The sequence below is a fragment of the Psittacula echo genome (genome assembly GCF_963264785.1).
Source record: "Psittacula echo genome assembly, chromosome: 5".
In the NCBI taxonomy this organism is placed as follows: Eukaryota; Metazoa; Chordata; class Aves; order Psittaciformes; family Psittacidae; genus Psittacula; species Psittacula echo.
This window is the reverse complement of record NC_137739.1, coordinates 81,964,172-81,985,896: the sequence shown is the minus strand read 5'-3', so window position 1 is coordinate 81,985,896 and position 21,725 is coordinate 81,964,172. Positions and strand designations below refer to the sequence as shown.

At 39.8% G+C, this 21,725-nt stretch overlaps 1 protein-coding gene across 1 annotated transcript in view; it reads right to left on the bottom strand.

Annotated features, from left to right (window-relative positions):
- Window positions 1-21,725, bottom strand: part of SPTBN5 (spectrin beta, non-erythrocytic 5) — a gene marked incomplete at both ends in the record, with an annotated part of 91,492 nt that overhangs the window by 67,341 nt on the left and 2,426 nt on the right. The window contains 19 exons of the mRNA XM_080618721.1: window positions 95-265; window positions 956-1,055; window positions 2,004-2,143; window positions 2,970-3,216; window positions 3,853-4,140; window positions 4,808-5,059; window positions 5,678-5,808; window positions 6,332-6,484; window positions 7,196-7,387; window positions 8,494-8,700; window positions 9,874-10,074; window positions 10,913-11,066; window positions 11,485-11,717; window positions 13,081-13,219; window positions 14,170-14,801; window positions 17,984-18,212; window positions 19,055-19,212; window positions 20,049-20,168; window positions 21,350-21,517. Of these exons, the coding sequence (XP_080474847.1) occupies window positions 95-265; window positions 956-1,055; window positions 2,004-2,143; window positions 2,970-3,216; window positions 3,853-4,140; window positions 4,808-5,059; window positions 5,678-5,808; window positions 6,332-6,484; window positions 7,196-7,387; window positions 8,494-8,700; window positions 9,874-10,074; window positions 10,913-11,066; window positions 11,485-11,717; window positions 13,081-13,219; window positions 14,170-14,801; window positions 17,984-18,212; window positions 19,055-19,212; window positions 20,049-20,168; window positions 21,350-21,517 (3,915 nt within the window). The remainder of the gene's footprint in view (window positions 1-94; window positions 266-955; window positions 1,056-2,003; window positions 2,144-2,969; window positions 3,217-3,852; window positions 4,141-4,807; window positions 5,060-5,677; window positions 5,809-6,331; window positions 6,485-7,195; window positions 7,388-8,493; window positions 8,701-9,873; window positions 10,075-10,912; window positions 11,067-11,484; window positions 11,718-13,080; window positions 13,220-14,169; window positions 14,802-17,983; window positions 18,213-19,054; window positions 19,213-20,048; window positions 20,169-21,349; window positions 21,518-21,725) is intronic.

Below are 21,725 nucleotides of genomic sequence, written 5' to 3'. Positions count from 1 at the left end.
AGAAACACAGCACATCATTATTTTTTTTTTTAGCAGATCAGTACCTATGAAATGTGGGACAAGATGAAAGATTTAGCTCCAAAACTGCCTTCACCTTTATCAGTGTTGCAAAGTGCTCCTCATTAGCCATCATTTCCTTCTCAGCAGCTTCATGCCGCTTCAGTTTACGTAGAACATTTGTTGGATCACGGTAGGATTCATCTGAGGCAATCTTGTACTTCTCTTCCATCCATATCAAAAGTTCAGCAGCATCACGATTAAACTCCTTACAGAAACAAACAGGATTAAATTGATTTAACTTTTGAGTATTTCTGGGTTTGCAGTTTGTCCTTGTTAGGATCAAGCCCTGATAGATTTTTTTCCTGTTAGAAAATGTGATGTATTTTCACATAAAAGTTGTTCTACATAATCAACAAAACTGAAGAGGTATGAACCTGAACCATTGATGAGTTATCAAGCCATCAGAATAATATTACTTACTCCCTTTATTGCCACATTACTATCTATTGTCTTTGTCAGTGAAGGTTTGCATTTTTCATAGATTATTTTAAACATAAGTGGTCCAGTCCTCCAGTATAACTTTGTATCTCTGCACTGGAAGCCAAATTTGGTGCCAGAAGTACAGTTACTGTAAGTTACTGTACCCAATTATTAAGGGACAGAACAATAATAAGTAATGAACAGAATAAACTCATCCAGTAGACAAAACATTTTGTTGATATTTTTAATTCAATATTTCCATTTTGGTTTTGGTATTTTGCTATGGTTGTGGCTTTGTAAGATTTATCACCAGTGCATCACCTGCTCCCTGGAGAATGAAATTCTCTGTCTCATAGCCAAAGAGAAAATGACTGCAGTAGGAATAATCAGCAGTTTCAGATTTGTGCCATATTAAGACAAAGGGTAAAAATACTTCACACATGCCTGACCAGATCTGCAGCATCAGTCCTTTTACCTGCAGCAGTAGAGAATCCATCAACCTCTGTTTTCTCTTGGCATTGCTTTGTATCAGCCGCTCCCACCTTTGCCGAAGAGTGACCATTCTCTCCTCAATACTACCAAGAAAAACAGGAAGCCCGATGCAGTACTAGTCATATTGGTCCCCCTTGGCTTAACTGTAGTCATGACTATGATATAAATAGAATCTAGTTCAATGCTTCTTTTAGCAGGAGGAAGGGATGTACATCCCTGTTCCATGACCATGCTGGGTTCATCTGGAAAGCAGCTACTGCTCGCCAGCTGCTCTGGACTTTCCTTTTGTATGGCTGTGTTACATCAGTGAATTGCAGTCATGTAAAACACTCAGACCTTTCTCTTTCCCAAATATTCCACCTTAACTAATAATCTTCTCTGTGAGTAAATGCAATGAGGCTCTGGAATGGCCTTATCATGATAATGGTGCTGGCAAGAAATCAGATTTTAAGAGCAGTTTTATAAATTTGTGCAGGGAATTTTCAAGACATTATCACTTGTGATCACAACATGGTCTTTTTTGACCCAAGAGGTCCATTTTGATCCTGCATTTCTGATTCTTATTTAAGCAGAGGTCCCCTTACTAGATCCTACTGGCTCTGGCACAGTAAAAAAATCACAGATGACATTTCAGCTTGAACAAAAACATGAAGCTCCTACTGATGAGTTATTTCCTTGTGAAGTCTTCTGTAACTTTTTAACAGCAAACATTAATTCTAATATGTGATACCAATAAATGAAAGAAAACTTGTTTCATGTGAGCATTTAATGAGTTTATGTTAAAGAAGTTCTAACACTATATATAATTTATGATACAAGGTGAATTATTCTAGCTTTCTGTCAAATACTGCTTTTAATTTATCGCATTTCACTTATTTGTCCTGAGAGCATAAAAAGTCTTTTTCCTCCCTCATTCAGCAGGTCACGTCAGTCAACTAAATGCTGGCTCAGGATTTAGTTTGTAATCCAGTGCTAATCACACTGGATCATTTATTAAAGCCAAATAAAAAAGGAAAGAGTTTTGAACTCACACACGAGATGCAAAGTGCCTGTTCTCTATTAGATTCACCCCATTTTCATTCAGTGCTTCAACCCGTCTCTTCAGTGCCATCAGCAGTTGTTCAAATTCCTGATGCTGCTTCAGCAGGCTTCGAACAGCATCTACATGGTCCTGCATTTAAGAAAGAAAATTTGATCAAGTCTTTTCTTGGTCATATGTTCCTTCTGTAGCAATGAAAAAAAAAAAGCAAACCTTTTTTTTCTCTTCCTCTTTCAGGCAAGAGATACAGTGTACAATTTGTATGTGCTTAAGGATGCTTAGGGCTACAAACAAGCAGCAAGTGCTTAGGTTTCTATCATACCTGATATGCCTGGTTTATGTTTCTATTATGGTTCCATTTTTACCCTTTAGGAAAATCTGCATTCTAAATTTATGCCAGCACTCCAGCATATTTAGGGACCAGCAATACAAAAGGCCATAACTAAAGTAAAACTATTCCACTAAGTTGACCCAAAAGTATCAAAGTTTCGGTTTCAGCTTAAAACATAAAAGACAGTGAGATATCACAGCCTCCTCCTTCACTCATCTTGTGACTATTGCCTGGATTGTTTTTTCCATCCATTTGCGTTAATGTTCTTAAAATACTCAATGAAAAGAAAAAGCTTTATTTATTAAAAAGCCAGGTTTTTACTTCACTGACAAAAAAATACGTTCAAGCCAGAATCTTTTTTAATGGTTAGCCTCCAAATGGATGAATCATTGCATATAAATCGTCTGACATGGGCAGATACAACAACAAATCACAAAAAATCAAATCTAGCTGTTTTAAAAATGCTTGTTCTCAAAAAGACCATAACAACATTAATAAGAATGTGAAAGTCTGGTTTCCAATGCCATGACCACAAAAATGAGGAAACTGATCTAATTAATAATATTGTTCGTATTCCTTGGATGGGGAGGTGAAGTAGGAGAAAACAGAATCAACTGAAGTACATACCCCAAGGTCATCTCCTCGGAGGAAGGCCTCATGGCCAGAGAGGGCTGCATTGATGCGGTCCCCCTCCCTGTTGAACTTCTGCAATTCCAGGCCATCCTGCAGCTTTTTCTGTCTCTGTTCCCACATTTTCTCCAGCTCTTTGCCCTCCTCAGCAAGCCTCTCCATGGACTGGCGGACATCTGTAGTCCTGCTGTTACTGGGTTGTTCGTGGATTACTTTGCACCCTAGTTCTTCCAGCTGTACAAATCTACCCCGAGTCAAAAGGAAAAGTGAGACCTTAAGGGCATATGAATTCTCTTTCGCCACAGCTCTTTGTGCTCTTAGCAGTGCCTAGACATTAAGTTTTCCTCCCTCCCTTTCACTCTTTGCCTGCTAGCCATGGTTGTGCACCACAAAATGCAGCTGGTTGTTTCCTCAGGGATACATGCTGGAGGCGGTAGGTGAGATTGCCTCATTTAAGCAAGGTTTCCAATTAAAAGGGAGAGCAGTTTCATCATATCTGGCACTTCATAAAAGTGCAGAAGGAGCACTGAAGATGATGACAACTGGGAGCATAAGACCTGAGAAAAGAAAGACTGAGGAAACTGAAATAAAGTGCAAATGGAGCTATCTGAGAGTGTGAGTGCGTCAGGAAAGCTTGTGGAATACTACTCCAAACACAACAGCTCCTCCTTCAGCCCCCCATCAGCCATCAGGATGTTTATGTAAGAACTAAATAGATTTCATGTTCTGCAGTTTCCTTTTGACAATAAGTTTCAAGAGCATTTAAATAAATTTTGGGTGTCACTTTCATACACAATTTATATACACAATAGACAAGTTTCATCTTCAAGTACTGTTGTCATATAACCCCACTCTGCCCACTTTGACAGAATCTCTCTACCTTTCTTTCTGAGACCTAATTTCTTTCAGCAGGTCTTGATGTTCCTTCAGCAATTGCTCTGCAGAAGCCACATCAACGCCCATTTCTTCACTGCTCAGTTTCTCCCGAATGCCTTCTGCCCACAGCAGGAGCCGGCGACTATCTTGCAGGAAGGACTGTTGATTTTGGGCCTGCTGAAGAATGTCCCGCTTCTTCTGTGTCTCCAGCTTGAGCTTTGCCAGAAGCCTTTCCATGTTCTCCACCTGCTCAGTGATGGCTCTGCTCTCTGTGGGGTTGGTGTCCTTAATCCTGCAACAGGAAATGTGTTCAAATGAATGAACACTTCAGGCATTTAGAGCTTGAACCAATATTATTTAAAAGCAATGAATTTTTGTATTTATACTTCCATTAAAAGGAAAGTCAACCAAGGCAACAAATGCTCCACACTAGCAAGAAATATTGATATGAATATCGTGTACTGCAGACAGCGCATCTCTTGTGAAAGTCTTTAACACTGTTGTGGTCCAGTCATTCATTCCCATTGTAAATGTACAGAAAACATAAAGTAGTAAAAAACTTAAAACTCATATTTCAAATTCTAACTCCTGTGCACAATGCTTTGCTATCTTTCTTCATCCTTGTTTCCTCCAGTTACCCTCTTTCAGGACCTAAATGGTACTTCCACATTTTGAACTAGGCAGCTCCCATTAGTGGAGATAATTTGTTAGAGCCACAAACAACCCTGTGGTATTTATTCTCCTATAACAGTGAAATCTGGAAGCAATCACTTCTCCAATCACCCAGCCATATTCAAGAGAGATGATCTCAATCCAGCGGGTAAACCAGTTCTTCAGGTTGCTAGAAACAGAAACTCCAAAAAAACTCCATAAGCTGCTCATTCTCTTTATAACCATAATTTACAACATGTTCTTAGAAAACTAGTGAAGAATACGGAAACAAAGAGTAGGTTTCTTACGATTTTGCAACACTCCTCAAGTATTCGATTTTCCTCTCTATCACCAGAACTTCTCTCTCAATTGTACACAGTTTGCGCTTGTCTGACTCGAGTCCAGCAGGTGAGTTCCCTGGTTCCAGATCTCTGAGTTGGACCATCTTGTCTTGCAGGAGTACTCCTATGCTCTGACAGTCCTGAAGAAATGTCCTCACATCAGCCACTCCAATCAGCTTGGAGCCTTTCTCTTCCTTCAGAGTTTCCATGCTTTCCCACCTTGGAGAGAGAGAACCCAATTATTCGCATCTATATGTATCAGCTGCTACCCCAAAGCTTGCCTTTACCTAGAGAGCAGACTCAAGTTATAGCCTTCGTTATACATGAGCTATTTCCCTTTTCTAGTCAGAAAGTCTTGTATAAAGATTTCATCAAGACATACATGGGTTGAAGGGCTGAACACTAGAATTCCCCCATAACATCAAAGTTAATCTCAGTACCCTCTCAAGCAAGAGGACCCTGCTCAGATGCCCAGAACACACTGGACATGATGCGAATAAACAACTGGTCAAAATCAGGACGTGGTTGTGGTCTCAGTTCTAGATGGGTGGCATGGAGCCAGGAGTATGTACAGAACATGTACTAAATATAGTTAATGAAGTCAAACAGGGTTTGATGCTCCTTTCGATATTTGTGAAGGGCACCCTGCCCCTGATGTTTAAGTAACCACAGCCATACCTGAACACAGCAAACAGCTACACATGAAAACTTCTCCTCAGGCATATGTCCAGTACTGGGACATATAAACCTAACAGGCAGGTATTCTCTCTATGCAGTCTAGATTGGGCACGAAAGCTCAGCTCTCCAATTGTCCCCATGAGGCAATAGCACCTTTACCTGATGTTGATCTCTTCCAGCCATCTCTGGATCTCATAATATTTGCTGGGACTGATCTTCCTATATTTAGCAGCTAAGTTTTCAATATCTCCCAGCTGGCCTTTCCCTGCAGCTAGTTCCGTTAAAAAGCCCTGAAATAGAAAAGACATAAGAATGCAGAACCTGAAGTTTTTCCATATCTATGGACATGATTCTTAATAATCTGTCATATCTACTTATCTCCCACTTTCACACTTGGCTTCTTCATTTACTTGACACCATACACACCTAGGGTATATCGTTCACCTATAGCCATCTTGACCTCCCCTGTTGTGCATGCTACACACCTATGCACATATGTCCCCCTCCACTGGAATGCAAGTGCACTGCAGGATTTTTTCATCACGCATTTTTTTTTCAAGTGGTATAAGATAAATCACAAAAAGTCCTTTTATGCCATGATATTTGTACAGGATACCACATCCACAGAAGTTAAAGGCTCATCATAATAAGCTCAGCTTAGTTTGTACAAAAGAAATATCTGAAACATCTATGCATGACTCCATGAGTTGAAATTCATGAAAAGACTCCAAAAAATTCATTCTGCAATTTCATCTATTCTCCCAAGTTCAGTCTGATTTAAAAGGTGTCATCTGTGAGCAGGGAAAAGGGTACCTGATATTTCTGCTGCATGACCTCCACATTGTCTGATTGAGGCTGAAGAGTCCGGAAAATGTTCTCTTTATCTTTCATCCACGACTGAAATTCTTCACAGGAGCTGCAGAAGCGGTAATATCCAATCATCTCCTCCAGAGCCTTTTTTCTGTCCTGTAAAACAGATGAAGACTGAAGTATTGTGGCAATAACTCCTTGCCATTTGCAGGAAAAAAAAAATCATTGCATTTAAAGTACAAGTGGTAGCTTTGTAGTTTTGCCAGACACTGCTGAAAGAGAACAGACCCTGTTTCCTTAAGATCACAATCCTTCTTCCCAGAGCAAAAGCATAAGAGAAGCAGTTTGGAGAGTGCTCAACTTCTGACAGGCAGCAAGGCTGCTGTGCTGCTTGCTGGTACTGTCTGAAGATTCATCTCAGTAATCTATGGAATATGTAAAAGTTCCATAAAACACGATTTTGTTGGTCTTTAGGGCAGAACTGTGGCAGCCAGGAGTGAAAAGCAATAAATGGAAAGTGCAGATTGTGGTTGTGTATTCTTGCTGGTATCAAGCAAAACAGATTGAAGATTCAGGAGCTGCAGCAAGCAAACGTTATGGAGGAGAAAACCACACAAAACCCCACTCTTCATAAAGTAAAAAGACTCCCCATAAAGTAAATGGGATGTTTGCTAATATGAAATACATTTTGATACCAAACTGTGGTGATAATCTCAAGTCTTTAGGTCCCATGGGACTTCACAGAATTGAGGCACATTATTAAACTGAAAGGCAGAAGCCAGCACAGCACTTCACTTAACCTCACTTTGCATTGCTTTGGACTTGACTGTTTTTGTGAACTGCAAAGCACTGGAGGGGATACTATACCTCAGCCATGCTCTGTAGATTCTCGTAAAGTGAATCTATTTCACTTTGGGTCTTCCAGATGTTCTCTGAAAGAAAATGAACATCTGGACTGGAGGTTCCAGGGAATGCAGTTTCAGATGTTGCCCAGGTTCGACTGAATGGTAGCTTAGTTGTCTTTTGACTTATGTCCCCTGGGGCTTCTGTCTTCACCATCTGTTAAGCAAAATTTAACAGCATCAATGGATGAATATCTCTGATTTCAATAAAAGTTTCACATAGAAGCAAAATTTGAACTTGCTGGTTCAAATCACAGCATTCTGACCCATTTCCAGTATTTGCTTGAATCTGAAATTTGTTTTAGATTTGTCTACAGAAGTTTATTTTAGCTAATTTCAAAATCTATTGATTCAGGAAAAATTCTAATTTTGTGCCCACATCAAGGTTGTTTTGTTGGGGTTTTTGTTTTTTAAAGTTGCCAACAAACCAAAGATTTTACTATGCTCATGGTTCTATTTGGGGTGATGTTTTAGTACCCAAACATTTCCAGTTTCAAAGCCTCTGAATGCCCTAGTGAATAAATGTTTCTTTGTACATTGATATCATCTTGTCACATGCTTTTTGATGTTTAATAACAAGCAATGAAGTTTTTGTTCTAATAAAAATTAATGTCATAATGATGAGGTAAATGAAAGAGACAAAGTGGTACTCATAGCTCTCAGACTGGTTTGGCTAAACATTGAGGGATAGTGGAAGTATGAAAGAAGCAGGCTACGGAATGTGTCATTCGTCTCTCTTGAATTGTGTTGTCAGACGAGCTGATCTCAAGTCAAATGTTCCCTTTTAGTCAGTGAAAAAGAGGGGCATCTGCAATTGTTGACTTCATCTCATGTGCCTTAAACATCCATCGTGGGATGGTACCAATTGCTCCTGGAGCTGTGGGTTGGTTCACTGCTACCTTAGATTGCCAAAAGAATTTGTAAAGATGTTTAGATTAAATGTTTACTTTTTAAAACTAATTGAATTTAGTAATGTTATGAGAATAAAGAGTGAGCAGGTGTTTGTGAGGACTGGTATAGGGAAGGCATATTTCTAGTGTTTTACAGAACACTATCTAGGTGGGCTATGAGTGGCCAATGAAGTTCTTTGTCACCTAAAAATTTGCCTCAATTGTAATTAAAACTGTTGTCTGAATTAAAAAATCTTCTTGTTTAGGTCATTTGGAATATTCTATTCTGGCAAATTGAAAATATTCTACATAATTAAAACACATTTCTTTTACACTCTTCAACAAAACGGGACACAACCCCTCATCTACTTACTGCTGCTGGAGCTTGCTCTGCTGCAATGTCAGCTAGCTCTTTGAGGCGTCTCATCTCAGACGAGTAGGCTGCAATCTCCTTCTCCAGGCGCAAGTGACGGTGCAACAGTGCTTCGGCGCTTGACTCGTCTTTTCCGTAGTCCTTGCTGGCCAGAAGGGGCTGCCTTTCTCGCAACCATGAATTTGCTTCATCAACATCAGCAAAGTACTGAAGGAACACAGGGAAGAAAACACTTGATACTGGATATGATATGAAAGTATCATATCCAGCTCTTTCCTCTTTTGAAAATTACGAGTAAGGAGACATGCCGTTTGGTGTGTAGCTACAAGGTTACTTTAAGGTGTTGTGAAACTGAATGGTAACTCGAAATCCATGATGCATTTCATAATCACATCAAGCACAGATAATTCACAGAATCAAAGTGAGTAAATAGATTCAAGGATTGCCTATATAACTCCTTAAAAACTCCTACTTAACTAAAACTTTATGGCGTTTAATAGAAGTGGCAAAAGGAACCCACAATGTTTGATGTTGGTAAGAATGTGATTTCAACAGATGTTTTCTAAAGGTTCCAAGCAATAGTCCAACAATGAACTCAGTTTACAACTAAAGTTTTCTTCTTTTTTCCATAATTTACAGTCTGCCTGACTATGATTGAGAAAAGCAAAACATGATTTTAAGATATAAAATAAAGGTATAACAGAAAAAAAGAAAACCCATAGTAGCAAAGGGTTATAGCTGAAGCACTGTAACAATGTTAAATTTACTAGAAAGAAGAGGGAATTTAGACTTTGTCAGGAACAAAGCTATTAAGTTTTGTTCAAGCATCTCATGGGAGCAACAGCAAAAATACTTAGGAAAAGGAGAATAAGAATACCTGGCATAATGTTATGTGAATTGTGAATGCTGCTTTTATAAGAGCTGTTTGTCTGTAGATCTGTGAGTGCTTGTAGGTGTAAAAGTGTAGGACAGAATGGCAAGGGTCAAACTTCCCCAGGCTTTGGGAATTTCATGGCAGATCCAAGTCTCACAGCATGTTTCTTTGATTGTTGTTGGGGTTTTCTCTTTGATTGGTTTGTTTGTTTGTTTTTCATGTTAGAACGATGTCACACAGCTACCCAGATCCCACCTCAATAAAGACTCTGCATCAGCACTATTGCATGGGCTATTTCCATCAGCATTTTTAACTTAGAGCAACATCAGCTGCTCAAATCTTCTGCTTGCCTGGCTTGCAGGACAATTGAGACTGCTGCCGAAGATCTTCTTGAAGACCAACACCTGAAGGCTTCCTGCCACTCTTGCCCTCCATAAGGGGGCATGGGGCAGAACTGAGCCACATCGTGTCTCCCACACCACACACAACAGCAGAGCCCTGCTTACCTGCTTGATGAGAGCTGCTGCCTGCAGGCGGCTTTTGCGATCAGCCACCTCATCTTGGAGCTGCTGCCACAACTTCTGGAGGTTGTCTGTCTGCCTCAGAATGTCCTTCTGGTGTGTGGGGTTCTTCTGGCTCAGCTCCAAGCCCCTCCTCACCACATCTGTACATACAGCCCTGTGTGAATTGCACTCTGCTTCGAGTGCCTAGCAGAAGGATGGGAGATGTCAGCACAGCTCTGTCCCGTGAGCTGAGAGCAAAGATCTATTCTTCAGCACTATAACACATACATTTCTAAGAGCCCTGTGTCTTATCCACGCCTATGACTTTTCCCTGAGCCCTGAGATGATTGCCCTTTGGCTCCCCACACAGAAGTTACTATCCTTCGATGTGAAGCTTGTAATAGTCTTCTCTGAAGGAGATACTTGTTTGTTGACCAATTCAGCTGTCTTCCAGAAGAAACAAATACACGGATGCATACAAATGTATATTAAAATTACAGAAAAGGCTCCTGTTTCAGTTTTCTATGCAAGTTCTCAGGTCTCTTCACTTGGCCATGGTGATTCTTTGCTGTAAGGCAGCAGCTCACATAGCTAATCTTTCAATATTAACCCACGGCAATCTCTTAGGGAAAGTGGTAATAGATTTGTAAACTCACAAAACATTATCCACCCTGTCTGACATCTCTCTTTTCACCATCTCCTTTACCCACATCTCTCTTAGCCAGGAAACATGAGTAAGAAAACAACAAAAACTACCAACCTTTTATTTTTTCCCTCCCATCCAAAGTGAGCTAATACAGAGCCCAGTATTTTCACTAGAAGCTGCACTTCTAATCCATGAAGCATATTCTTTCTCTACCCTTTCCTTCTCCTCTTGGAGAAAAACCTTATATATGTTTAAAAAATTTCGAACACTGGTCATGACACTTGAGATAATGAGTGGTTTCACAGCTTTCTTATAAGTGCTGCACTGACTGCTGAAGGACACAGATATTCTAAAATCTTGCTATAACACAAAGGCATCATCAGTAAATTAAGGTACCTTGTGCTTCTGAATAGAGGCTGTAATCTGGCTGACATCTTTCCCTAATGTTGCTGTTCTTGCTAGCTTCCACTTCTCAGAGATCCAAGATTCTTCTTCTTTGCAGTCACGGAAGAATTCAAAAAGCTTCAAAGCCTCTTCTAGCTGAGATTTTCTGAAACCAAGAAACAAACAGTCAGAATTAGGATCCCATGGAGAAAATGGTAGCATAATCAAAGACGACTTTAGAAAATCCAAAATTTTGAATGCCTTTAATGCCTTTTTGACATAGGTTAATTTTTTCTGGAGCAAGTCAAAGGAAAGAAAATTACAGTTCCCTCTTCCTCTGGGATATGGGGAGATAAACACATGCTATTCAGATTTCACATAAAGCAGGTCAAAATAAATGCTGAGAATGAAGCTATTCTTCATCTATGAAACAGAGTGGTCTCTTTCAGTGATCTGCAATCAAGACTCAAGTTGCTTGTGTTATGTCTTTATGAGTAGAGAAAGGAAAAATTTCAAATGCTTAATCATAAGGGAGTGGTTGGCCATCCTAATCAGGAACAGCAAAGCCGTAAGCACAACCCTACCTTGACTTGCTCAGAGCTGTAAGGTTCTGATACAGCTGACGAAGCATCTGAACTTTCGCATAAAGCACTTCTGGTTTAACTGTGCTGTCCTTGCTGATTTCTGCTGTCCTTTTGGTGATGTTTGTCAATCTATCATCATAAGAAGAGATCTGCGAGTCAACTAAGTTGTGATTCTGCAGCAAATCTACTACTTCCAGAAGCTGCTTCCCACAGTCCTGGGAAGTCACCAGCACCTGCAAGCAAAGTGAGAAACAAAAGGCATTGGCAGAGAGTGCATTCAAGGGCTCACTACAAAAAAATCAGTGGAAAGGTTCCTGTTGACTCATAGCTTCTAAATACAAAAGAATGATGTTAGCTAGGTAAAGCCGAAAAGATGCCTAATTAGAGGAATCATATTTTTATTTTTCAATTTCAGTACTGATTAAGCACTCAAGGTATCAGAATTCAAGGGCACAAGGAATAGCCCTTTGCTATACACCCATCTGTAGGCAGGTTGATTCACAGTCTGTGCTTGAAGAATTCTACAATATCCCATTTTATGGTCTGTTTTGATTGCTATGTTTTTTTGTTTGAGAAATTTACTTGTCTTTGCTATCTAAATAATGAAAACAAAGTACTTCATAGTGTTTAATAGCTGGCTGATGAAGGTACGAAGCACTTAAATGTCTGTTCTCTTTCTAATTGTATCAATGGATACAATTATCAGTCCTATTCATAATTGATTCCATTTAACATTCTTGTAGAATGTTAGCTTTCCTCATCAGTCTTCTCCCACATCCTCCAGCTATCATGGTTCCAACAACATGATTCACAGTATGTGTTCTTTGCTTACTAACACTAAGAGAGAAAGATTCATAACTTAAAGACAGGTCTTATCTTGAATTTAAAATTCACAACTTCATGTAGCATGTTGACTTTTTCAACCTAGGTACAAGGCAACCCATTGATGTAAGGATTTTTCTGTCTTTATAAAAGACAAGGCAAGACCAAAGGATGTATATATACTTCCTGCCATTACAAATCAATGTTAAATCACTTATTTCCTATGCTAAAGTGAAGAATTTGCACTCTGACACCCTGCTAACACTTGGAAATTCTTGCTAAAAGCAATCACTGTGCATTTACAGTGGAACTTTTCCCTCTCTCCAGCCTAGATACCTGGAAGCCAGATGCATGCTGAGATAGTCCCCACTTGTATAATCACTGGAGGTACTTCCAGAAGGTAATCCAGAAGAATTACAGGGAATGGGAACAGGAGGCTGTTTTATTCTAGTTCTGCTTTTACACTTCTAAATTTAGCTGAGATTATTTCTCATCTTCAGTTTATTACATAACTTGAACATGTAGTGCACCCCCTGTAATACTATATCTGGCTTTCTGATTAGGGAGAGTCCCTGTACCAAAGCCTGTTTTTTTCTCATATACCTGCAATGATAAACTGAAATGCACAGTTAGGTATCTATGTAAAAATGGTGTATATAAAGCTGATAAACTTATCTTCTGTTGGCACCAGGCAGTCCCTGGAACATGGGGGCTTTTTTAGGAACACACACTGGTAGCAGTGCAAGCTGTGTGCCAGCTGGGAGGGCTCAGTACCTGCAGCTCTTTCAGCTCCTCTGTAATGGCATCAATGTCCCTCAGGAGGCCCAAAATTTCTTGCATTGTACCCAGGGAGTGCTGTCGTCTCTGCAATTGATCCAGAAGATCCTGCCATTGCTTTGAAATGCTCTTTTGCCTGCAAAGGAAGGGAGAGAAATCACTGATTTGGACCAAAGACTGGGAGATTTGCAGGGCTTTCAGCTTTACAGAAGCTAAATGAACACACACAACTCTTGCCACTAGTGCAAGAGCACAGGCCATGATCACAAAACAGGTCAAAGCAATATTGTTATTTAATTAGTGTCATCATGGAGAGGAATTTTGACTAGCACATCAACTGTCATTAACTTCTTTAAATTTAGACATTGTTTTTATGGATCCTCTGCTTTCAACTGATAGAATGCAAAGGCTTGGAGAAAAAGAAGTGGTCTTTAAATTGCTGCTTAAAGTAAAAAATTAATCCAAACCGTATCATGAGTCACAATCTGATTTTATAAAGATTCGATTTACTCTTTTATAATTGCTTTTCTTAGTTTAATCACAGATTTCTGATATATTCTAAACTTAGAAAAGCATTGAAATACCACAAGGAAATTATTGGTATGACATTCTTAGTCATTCCTAAATCAGGCTATATTGATAATCTGAGAAGTCATAATTCGTCAAGATTTGCTCCAATCTGGAGTCAATCTGCAAAGACTTTGTGCTTGAACTAATCTATATCTCCCCAAACTACACACTGAAAAAGAAATTCTTTTTGGAATAAAATGTGTCGCCCTGAGCATTTTTGATAAGAGACAAGAACTTTTGGCAGAACAAGTACTTTTGCATAGAGTGAAAATATCTTAAAACTGTTTCTCACCAAAAATCAGTCTGAAAGTTTGCCCATTCAAGAAAAAAGTAATTAAAGAACATGAAGCATTTGTTTTATCTGCTGAAACTGTTCACAGGTAGAAGAAATTCCTGACAGTTCTACTCATGAGGAGGAGAGCTGTTATTCACGGCTACAATTAATTTTCTTCCACCACACCACAGAATTTCAACTAACTTAAATCACAGCTACAGAGTATCACATCTGTCACTCACTTCTGCATGATTTGATCTTTGCCATGATAATTCCCCTGGCTGATGACTGTGGCCATTTCATCCAAAGCTGTGAAGCGCTCCCTCCTAGGGAGTACGTCTGCCACAATGGCTTCCAGCTTCTTACTTGCAGCCTCCATCCTGTCTACGCTCTCTGGCCAGAAGTCCTGCTTTCCAATCACTTTCTTCATGTCTTCCAAGTAAGACTCACGCAGGGCTGCCTTCTTCAGGAACCTCTGAGCTAGCTGTTCCAGCCTTTCTAGCCTCAGCATCTCCTTCTGCAGTGCTTTTCCCCGGCTGTGCTCTGCCTTTTCCAGGATAATCCAGTGCTTTTCCACATCCCGCAGCATCTTCCCCTCTGGGGGCAGGTATGGCCGTTGGTTGTTAGCTCTCTGCTTGGTCCTGATGTTGAAAAGATGAGCTTCAATCATGCCCTTCTCTTGGTATTTGGGGGGTTTCTCCACAGTGCGGAAGGTCTTGAAGTTGGCCATGAGCAGCCACATTTCCTGAAGAGTGTTAGGGAAATGATGGTCATCCAGTTCTGTCACCTTCTGTTTAATCCATTTCAGGAGGTCAGAGACCATCTGCTCATATAGAAGCTTCAAGTCATCTATCTCCTTCAGGAAGAACACGATCTGTGATGGGAATATGAATGCACAAACCACATAAGAAGCAGAATGAAGCAAGGTGGCTGAACAGAAAACATCATCTTTACAAACCAAGCTTAGGATTCAAACAGTTGAATATGTGTCAGGAAAATAGTATTTAACAAGCAGGTTGCCACAGTTGTCGTATTTTTATACCCATGTGGTGACATCTGTCACATCTGAGGCCAGGTGAAATCCTAGAATAACCTTCCATATAACACAGATAAATGAATATTATTTAATGCCTCATTTTAGTTTTTATTTAATAAAAGGTTAATATTGGAATAAACAGCATGCATGTGGAGACTGCCAGCAGTGCCTCTGTGCCTGACAAGAAAACACGAAGCTCAAAGTGAGGATTCAGATTTTTTGTTTCACAATGGAAAAAGCAGATATTTTTTTCCCATTCTCAATTAAAAAAAAAAAAAAAAAGAAGAAAACAGATTTGTTTTTCTTTTTTTCCATTCTTATTCCTGACCCCCAAACCATTCTATCCCAGTCTCATATGCAATTACACGCTCTTAGCTTCATCACCTTAGACTGTTAGGAGACCATCCGACAAGATCCTTGTTCTCTCACATGCCCCCAGCAGACTGTGGTCAAGAGCCCCTTCTAAATCTCTTCTGTTGGAGCTGTTTCTCTTTATATAAACTATTAGAGTGTCTCACAGCCAAAAAGGGTTTGGTAAGAATGTTAACTTTGGTTCAACACTGGTTTTCCAAGTCCAGGACACTGATCTCTTTCAGTTGTGTTCTGACCTGCCTTTATTTCAAGTTCAGGTAAATACTGGAGCACAGATTTAGAAGGAAATTCATCATGAAATAAAGTGATAGATTGAAATCACTGTTTCTTTCTAGTTTTCTTTTTTTTTTTTCATCTTTGACTTTTTACTTTATATTTTTTCCTCGCCCTAATTTAGTAGTCCTCCTGCAGATGTCAGGTTTAGTGCCGAACAATGCTGCCTGCCTCTATCATTCCCCCGAGCCTGCTTGCTCCAGCCAGGCAGATTAGTAAGGGAGATGGCACTGAGGAAATGCAAGTGATAATCTGCTTTTATGTGTCAGAAAGTGCACTTGGCAATGAATAAATGTCGCAGCCCTGGAAGAGGAGTAAACTGCACTAACCTTTAGTTAGAAAAAGCAGCCCATGACATCAGGGCTCCCTTCTGTATTTTTTGCCATTGTACCAGTTCTCACTGAAAGATCTTAGCAAATGCACGGCCACCTCACATGGGAGTGAGAAAGGAGATTTACCTCCTTGAGCTGATTCTGTCTGCCATCCTGGTCACAAACTAGTCTGAACTCAAAGGCTTCCTTGGCACGTTCAGGCCTCCCTCCTCAATCCTATTAGTAAATAGGGCTGCCTATTCGAGGGGACTAAGGACACGAAGAGATTAACATCTGTCTCATTCTCCTTCTGAATGTCTGTGTGTGACAGAAATGCAGGGAGACTGGAATGCAGTATTAGAAATAGGCTAAAAATTAAAAAGGGAAAAAGAAACGGGTAAATGGAAAGGGAGAGAGAAAAGAAAGAATAAATAAGTCTGTACAAAATGGGAAAAAACATTGGAATACAAAAAGATCTTAAAAAGGACAGAATAAGAGATACTGTTTCTGGTTTTCTCTGTAATACAAATACAGGATCTATTTGATCCTTATAGTTCCTCTAATACATGCTTGGTGACACAAGGACTATTTCAAGCTTATCAGAAGAAAAATGATGTCTGCTGGCCAAAGTCCAGAGACTCATATGTAGACCAGTCAAATTCTACTACCCAGTCTCCTCACCGCTGCCCAATCTTTGTCCCAGTTCCAAGCCCTGCCCTCATCTAATTCTTTTTTTCAGAGAACATCACTGTTACTGATACATGTTTCGGGATCATTTTGTTCTTATCCCAGGCCACTTTGTTGGCTGAGCAAGCCTGCTTTTCCAAAGCTTTCACCTTGTCACCACCAGGGAATCATAGAATCATAGAATAGTTAGGGTTAGAAAGGACCTTAAGATCATCCACTTCCAAACCCCCTGCCATGGGCAGGGACACCCCACACTAAACCATGTCACCCAAGGCTCTGTCCAACCTGGCCTTGAACACCGCCAAGGATGGAGCATTCACAACTTCCCTGGGCAACCCATTCCAGTGCCTCAGCACCCTTACAGTAAAGAATTTCTTCCTTATATCCAAACTTCCCCTGTTTAAGTTTGAACCCGTTACCCCTTGTTCTATCACTATAGTCCCTGATGAAGAGTCCCTCCCCAGCATCCCTGTAGGCCCCCTTCAGATATTGGAAGGAATTATTAGTTTGGATTTTTGTGATTCCCATTGACCAACATATCCTCTCTCTCAAGTGCACAGGCAGCTCTCAAAGTCCAGATGTTCACATAGGACCCATCCTATGTGTACAGGTTTTCTTCAGGCTATTTGTTTTGTATTTTTGACAAAACAAAACCAAATTATTCCGAGCATAGAAATTCTCTCTAAGGAATGTCATAATTCCTTCAGTTTTATCAACAGGATGCAAACAGTTTTTAATGTAATTCGTGATTGTATGTGAGACAGAATGTTTTTTTTTTTTCTCTACGAGTGTTCCCCCTTCTTTTGTGCTCCCTCCTTTTTAATGTTTTTTTGGGTTTTTTTGTTTGTTTGTTTAGTGTTTGTTTGTTTGTTGGGTGTTGTTTCGTTTTGTTTGGTTTTTGTTTCCATTTTGTACCTGTCTAAGGAGTTAGAAAGAACGGATAAAGATTTTCACAGGAAATGAAAATACAAAGTAGTCTCATAGAATAAGGGATCATCTTTCTATTAAATCACAAAATTGTTGACTAGGCCTGATTTTGCATAGCAGTAATCCTCCCAAGATTAATGAGATCTGTGTTGCCTCCAGCTACCTTTGAGCCACATCAGTTCTCAAACAGAAACTGTGAGGTCAAAAAGGGATTCATTTTCATTGAGATAAATGCAATCCCCTTTAGAGATCAGAGTCTACTGACACTTCTCAAGATTCAGGTGATGATAAAAGGTCTTTTAAATAGCCGTGCCATTTGATTCATTTCAAATGATCCTGAAGTTGAGCTTGCACACAAACCCCCCCAAATCACAAAACCCCAAATATTTCCAACATAAATTTAGTTTTACCTAATTAACATTTAACTTCTGAAGATAGCAATGCCCTTACTTTGTTAAGTCGCTTTTGTATTGTCTGGCCTTGTTTCAGCCTGGAGAAGTAGTGGTAATAGAGTGACACGTAAGTCATTATGGATCTCTCATCTGGGTAGGGCACTGCCACATCCTCAGCATCAAGCAGTTTGATGATTCCTAGCTCTTTCTCAGCAACATCGAAGGCATTGTTCAGGTTTTTGATGGGCTGGTCCTGCCGCAGTGAGCTATAGTGGATAAGATCAGGCCTGGGCAAGGAGAAGAACAGGGCATGGCAGGGAAGATTTATCCTTGTCATAAATTCTTTCAGATTATAAACCATAAACTGCTTATTAGTCTAAGGAATGAGATATTACTGTCTGACCTTGAGGTTCATTCACGAGCATCACCCCTTGCCTACATAAAAGGAAGAAAACTGTCCCTTATGAAATTGAAGTACAACTTGCAGCAAATCTCTGCCCTTCACTTATTTCTCCTCTTCACTTATGGGTGAAAACCAAAGCCCACTGCAGAGGCAATTCTGAAAATGGGGAAGTTACAGGATCCCACCATGGTATCCTCCCAGTAGATGTAGCAGAATTTTTAATGGGAGAAGAAATGTTCAAGGTTCTCCCAGTGGTTCCTCTCTCCTGCCCTGGGCTGTTTTCTTCATACTTTTTCAAAGGGCCACAGAAGGGAGAAAGAAAGAGACTGAGAGTTTTCTTACTCTGTCATGGTTGAATCAGAATGTATACATGCTCATGAAGTATATACAATAAAACCAGTCTCTAAAATAATAACTTTTGAAAAAGAGCAATGGGAACATGACCGAGGGGCTAAGACCAAATAATGGGCATCATTGTTCAGATGATACTCCCTTGGAAATTCAATGTTATGCCCAACTAAAGGAAATACCAAGCAGGAGATTTTTGGTCCTTCCTTCCCCAGGGAGAATATCCCATTAAGAAAGGAGAGTCTTCAGTGTGAAAGGGCAAAGAGGGAGTTTGACAGTTTCTTGATAAATACTTGCAATTCATACCCTGGAACAAGTTGTGCTGGAGCTAGAGTCAACAATAAGCAACTCCTTCTGAACTGATCCATCAGCTCTTACCTGTGAGCATGTATGAGTGCATTGAAGGCCAGCCCATCACTCCAGCTTTTGGAGAAGTCCTTCACATTCACATTGGAATAGCTGGCAGTTTTATGCTGACACCAGAGTAGTAAGGCTTCATTGGCAAAGAAAACATCAGCTTTGCCTCCAAATTCTTCCTGTGAAGAGAGCAGGGAAAAGAAAAAATCAGTGTGAACAATATATGGAAGTAGCATCAGTGGGTTTATGCTTACGTTCCCAAAGATCACTTTGTATTACTTCTGTCCTATTCACAAATCCCCTTGCAGACTGTATCTGCCATGAAGGTAGAATGACTTAACATAAAACTAGAAGTTTTCTATTGAAGTGAATTGAATGAACTCAGAAATTATAAAGTGAAAAGTAAGTTTTAAATTTTTTTTAATGCTTTTCTTCTGTAAGTCTGGTAGAAATCAAGTGGAAAGCAAAGTTCAGTTTGTTTGCTTCCTTAGCTTTGATCTAGAACTCAGAAACAAAATATAGTGTGTCCAGGTCTAATGTTAGAAATTATTGACTTTCATAATATCTTCCTGGGATCTTATCCTTCTTGTACTTAGAGTACATGTGAAATAATTTCAGAAAGAATACCTTTTCTTCAGAGAAAGGGTAAAGGAGCAGCTTGCAGTTCAAATCTAGAGAGAACTGCCATCAAAGAAATCCTTTCTGGAGTCAAAAGCCAGTAAAAAGAGGCCAGTTCCTCATGCTCTTCTTTGTGAAGAGAGGATTCAAAGGAGAGAGGATCATTCATAGATGAATGTCCTATCTATCTCCACATTACTGTTTTCTGTCTCTTCGAGAAAATATAAAATAGATTCAATTGGTTTCAGAAATTGCTGGCTGACTAACTGGGTAATAATAGAAGATCTGCATGATCAAAATGGTCAGGAAATGTCATCAAAATATTCTTGCCAGGCTTAAATTCTACAAAGTCTCTAAAACACTCTAAATAAGCAAAAAGACGAAGACACTGATTTACCTTGTCAAGTTTGATAGATGAAATCTGAAATCGAAGTATAATGATCCAGATAAGCCCCAGGATTAAGGTTCTGTCACCATCCACAATGTTTTCAGGACCAATCACTTTCACTTGTACCTGCTAATAAACCAATACTCATTCAGCATAAAAGTACTCATGTCCAGCTCTCTGAAGAAGATAGCTGGTGTAAGAAGCTGTTATTGAAGAGAGTGTTCATGCTGTTTTCTTTATACCTGTGAGCTCCTATGTTCACACCCTAGCTCTCATGTGTACCAAAAGAGTTTCAGCAAAAGCAAAGGGATGGTGAGCTGAAAGATTTAAATTTCCTAAAAGGGTTTTGAAAACTGGCAGTTAAGGAGAGGAAGAAAACACAATTTGGTGCTCCTTTCCTCCAGTGGGGCAAACTCTACCTGACTGGTCCCCAGCCAGCTAGTCAGCATATAGCTCTTGGGCTCGCTAAACAGTACAAACATCCTACTAAACATCCATGGCTGCCTTCTCCATTATTACATGATCAGTAAGCAGGGTTGTAGTTTCTATTCTGCCGACAAGGCCATATCTCTTCAAGAAGTCCGAGCATGCTACACTGGCTCCTGTTATCTGCATGATTCTGTCTCTGGAGGCTGGACTTACAAGCGATGGTTGGTTGGCCCAGCTGGCAAAGCCTGGATGTGCACATACCACTGGGCCTTACACAGTGTAATATCCTTAGCAGGCATGTGTTATCTGGAGCCCTCTGCTGTATTGCATTTGGGTTTTAGTTAGCAAAAATCCAGACATTATGTTCTTTCCCACATCTACTGCTATGAAACTCCTCTGCTCCTTTGGAATTCATGGCACAGAGTTTTGTGTTGTGATTTTCCAAAGAGGTCTAGAATAAATTGTGTGTTCAGAAATGAAAAAAATTACATACTGACTTGTAGCTGAAATGAAGATGCACAACTAGAATAAATAAACCCACTGCAATAACTTGCTGAAACTGTTAGAATCATTTTTTACCAGGTAGCTTCACATTTGCCTAATGATGTCTGCTCTCCCCCAGCATGTGGAAAAATACAACAACTAGAAAGATACAGAAATACAGTACATTTTCGTTTAGATGTGACCTGTTTTGGGGGATCATTAGCTGTTTATGAGTCATGTTACTCAAATAACAGAGAAATTAAAATCTGATTACTTTTTTTCTCTTAATAAAACCCCTGGCCTGTCTTCAAAGATTATCTTATTGTGTATTAGAGGTGGATATTATAATTAGTAACGTACATAAGCTGTTGTGATCTCTAATATCAATATTAGCTTACCTTGGATTTCAGAAATGTGATGGCTTTGCTGTTGTTCTCTAGAAAATGCACTCTCATCTTTCCCCGATTTGGTTTGGGCAAAGCTTCTCCAGAGAGCAACTCCAGGAGTTGCATAAGAGAGATGCCATCCTTCAAGTCTGTGTAAATATCTTGTATCTCGATATTTGCCTGTGAAGACCAGTCAGACAATACAGACTCTGGCTGAACGTTTGGCTAACAGACCCCTCTACTTCTAATCCTAAACAACACCTTCTTGCTGTTTCACTGAGTTATGTCAGTGCGTGTGTGTGAAAAGTGATGAACCTGAGTTCACAAAAAATGGATCTGACACTATTTATGAAAGCAGGTGTAAGTGAAGGAAAACAAAACCCACAAC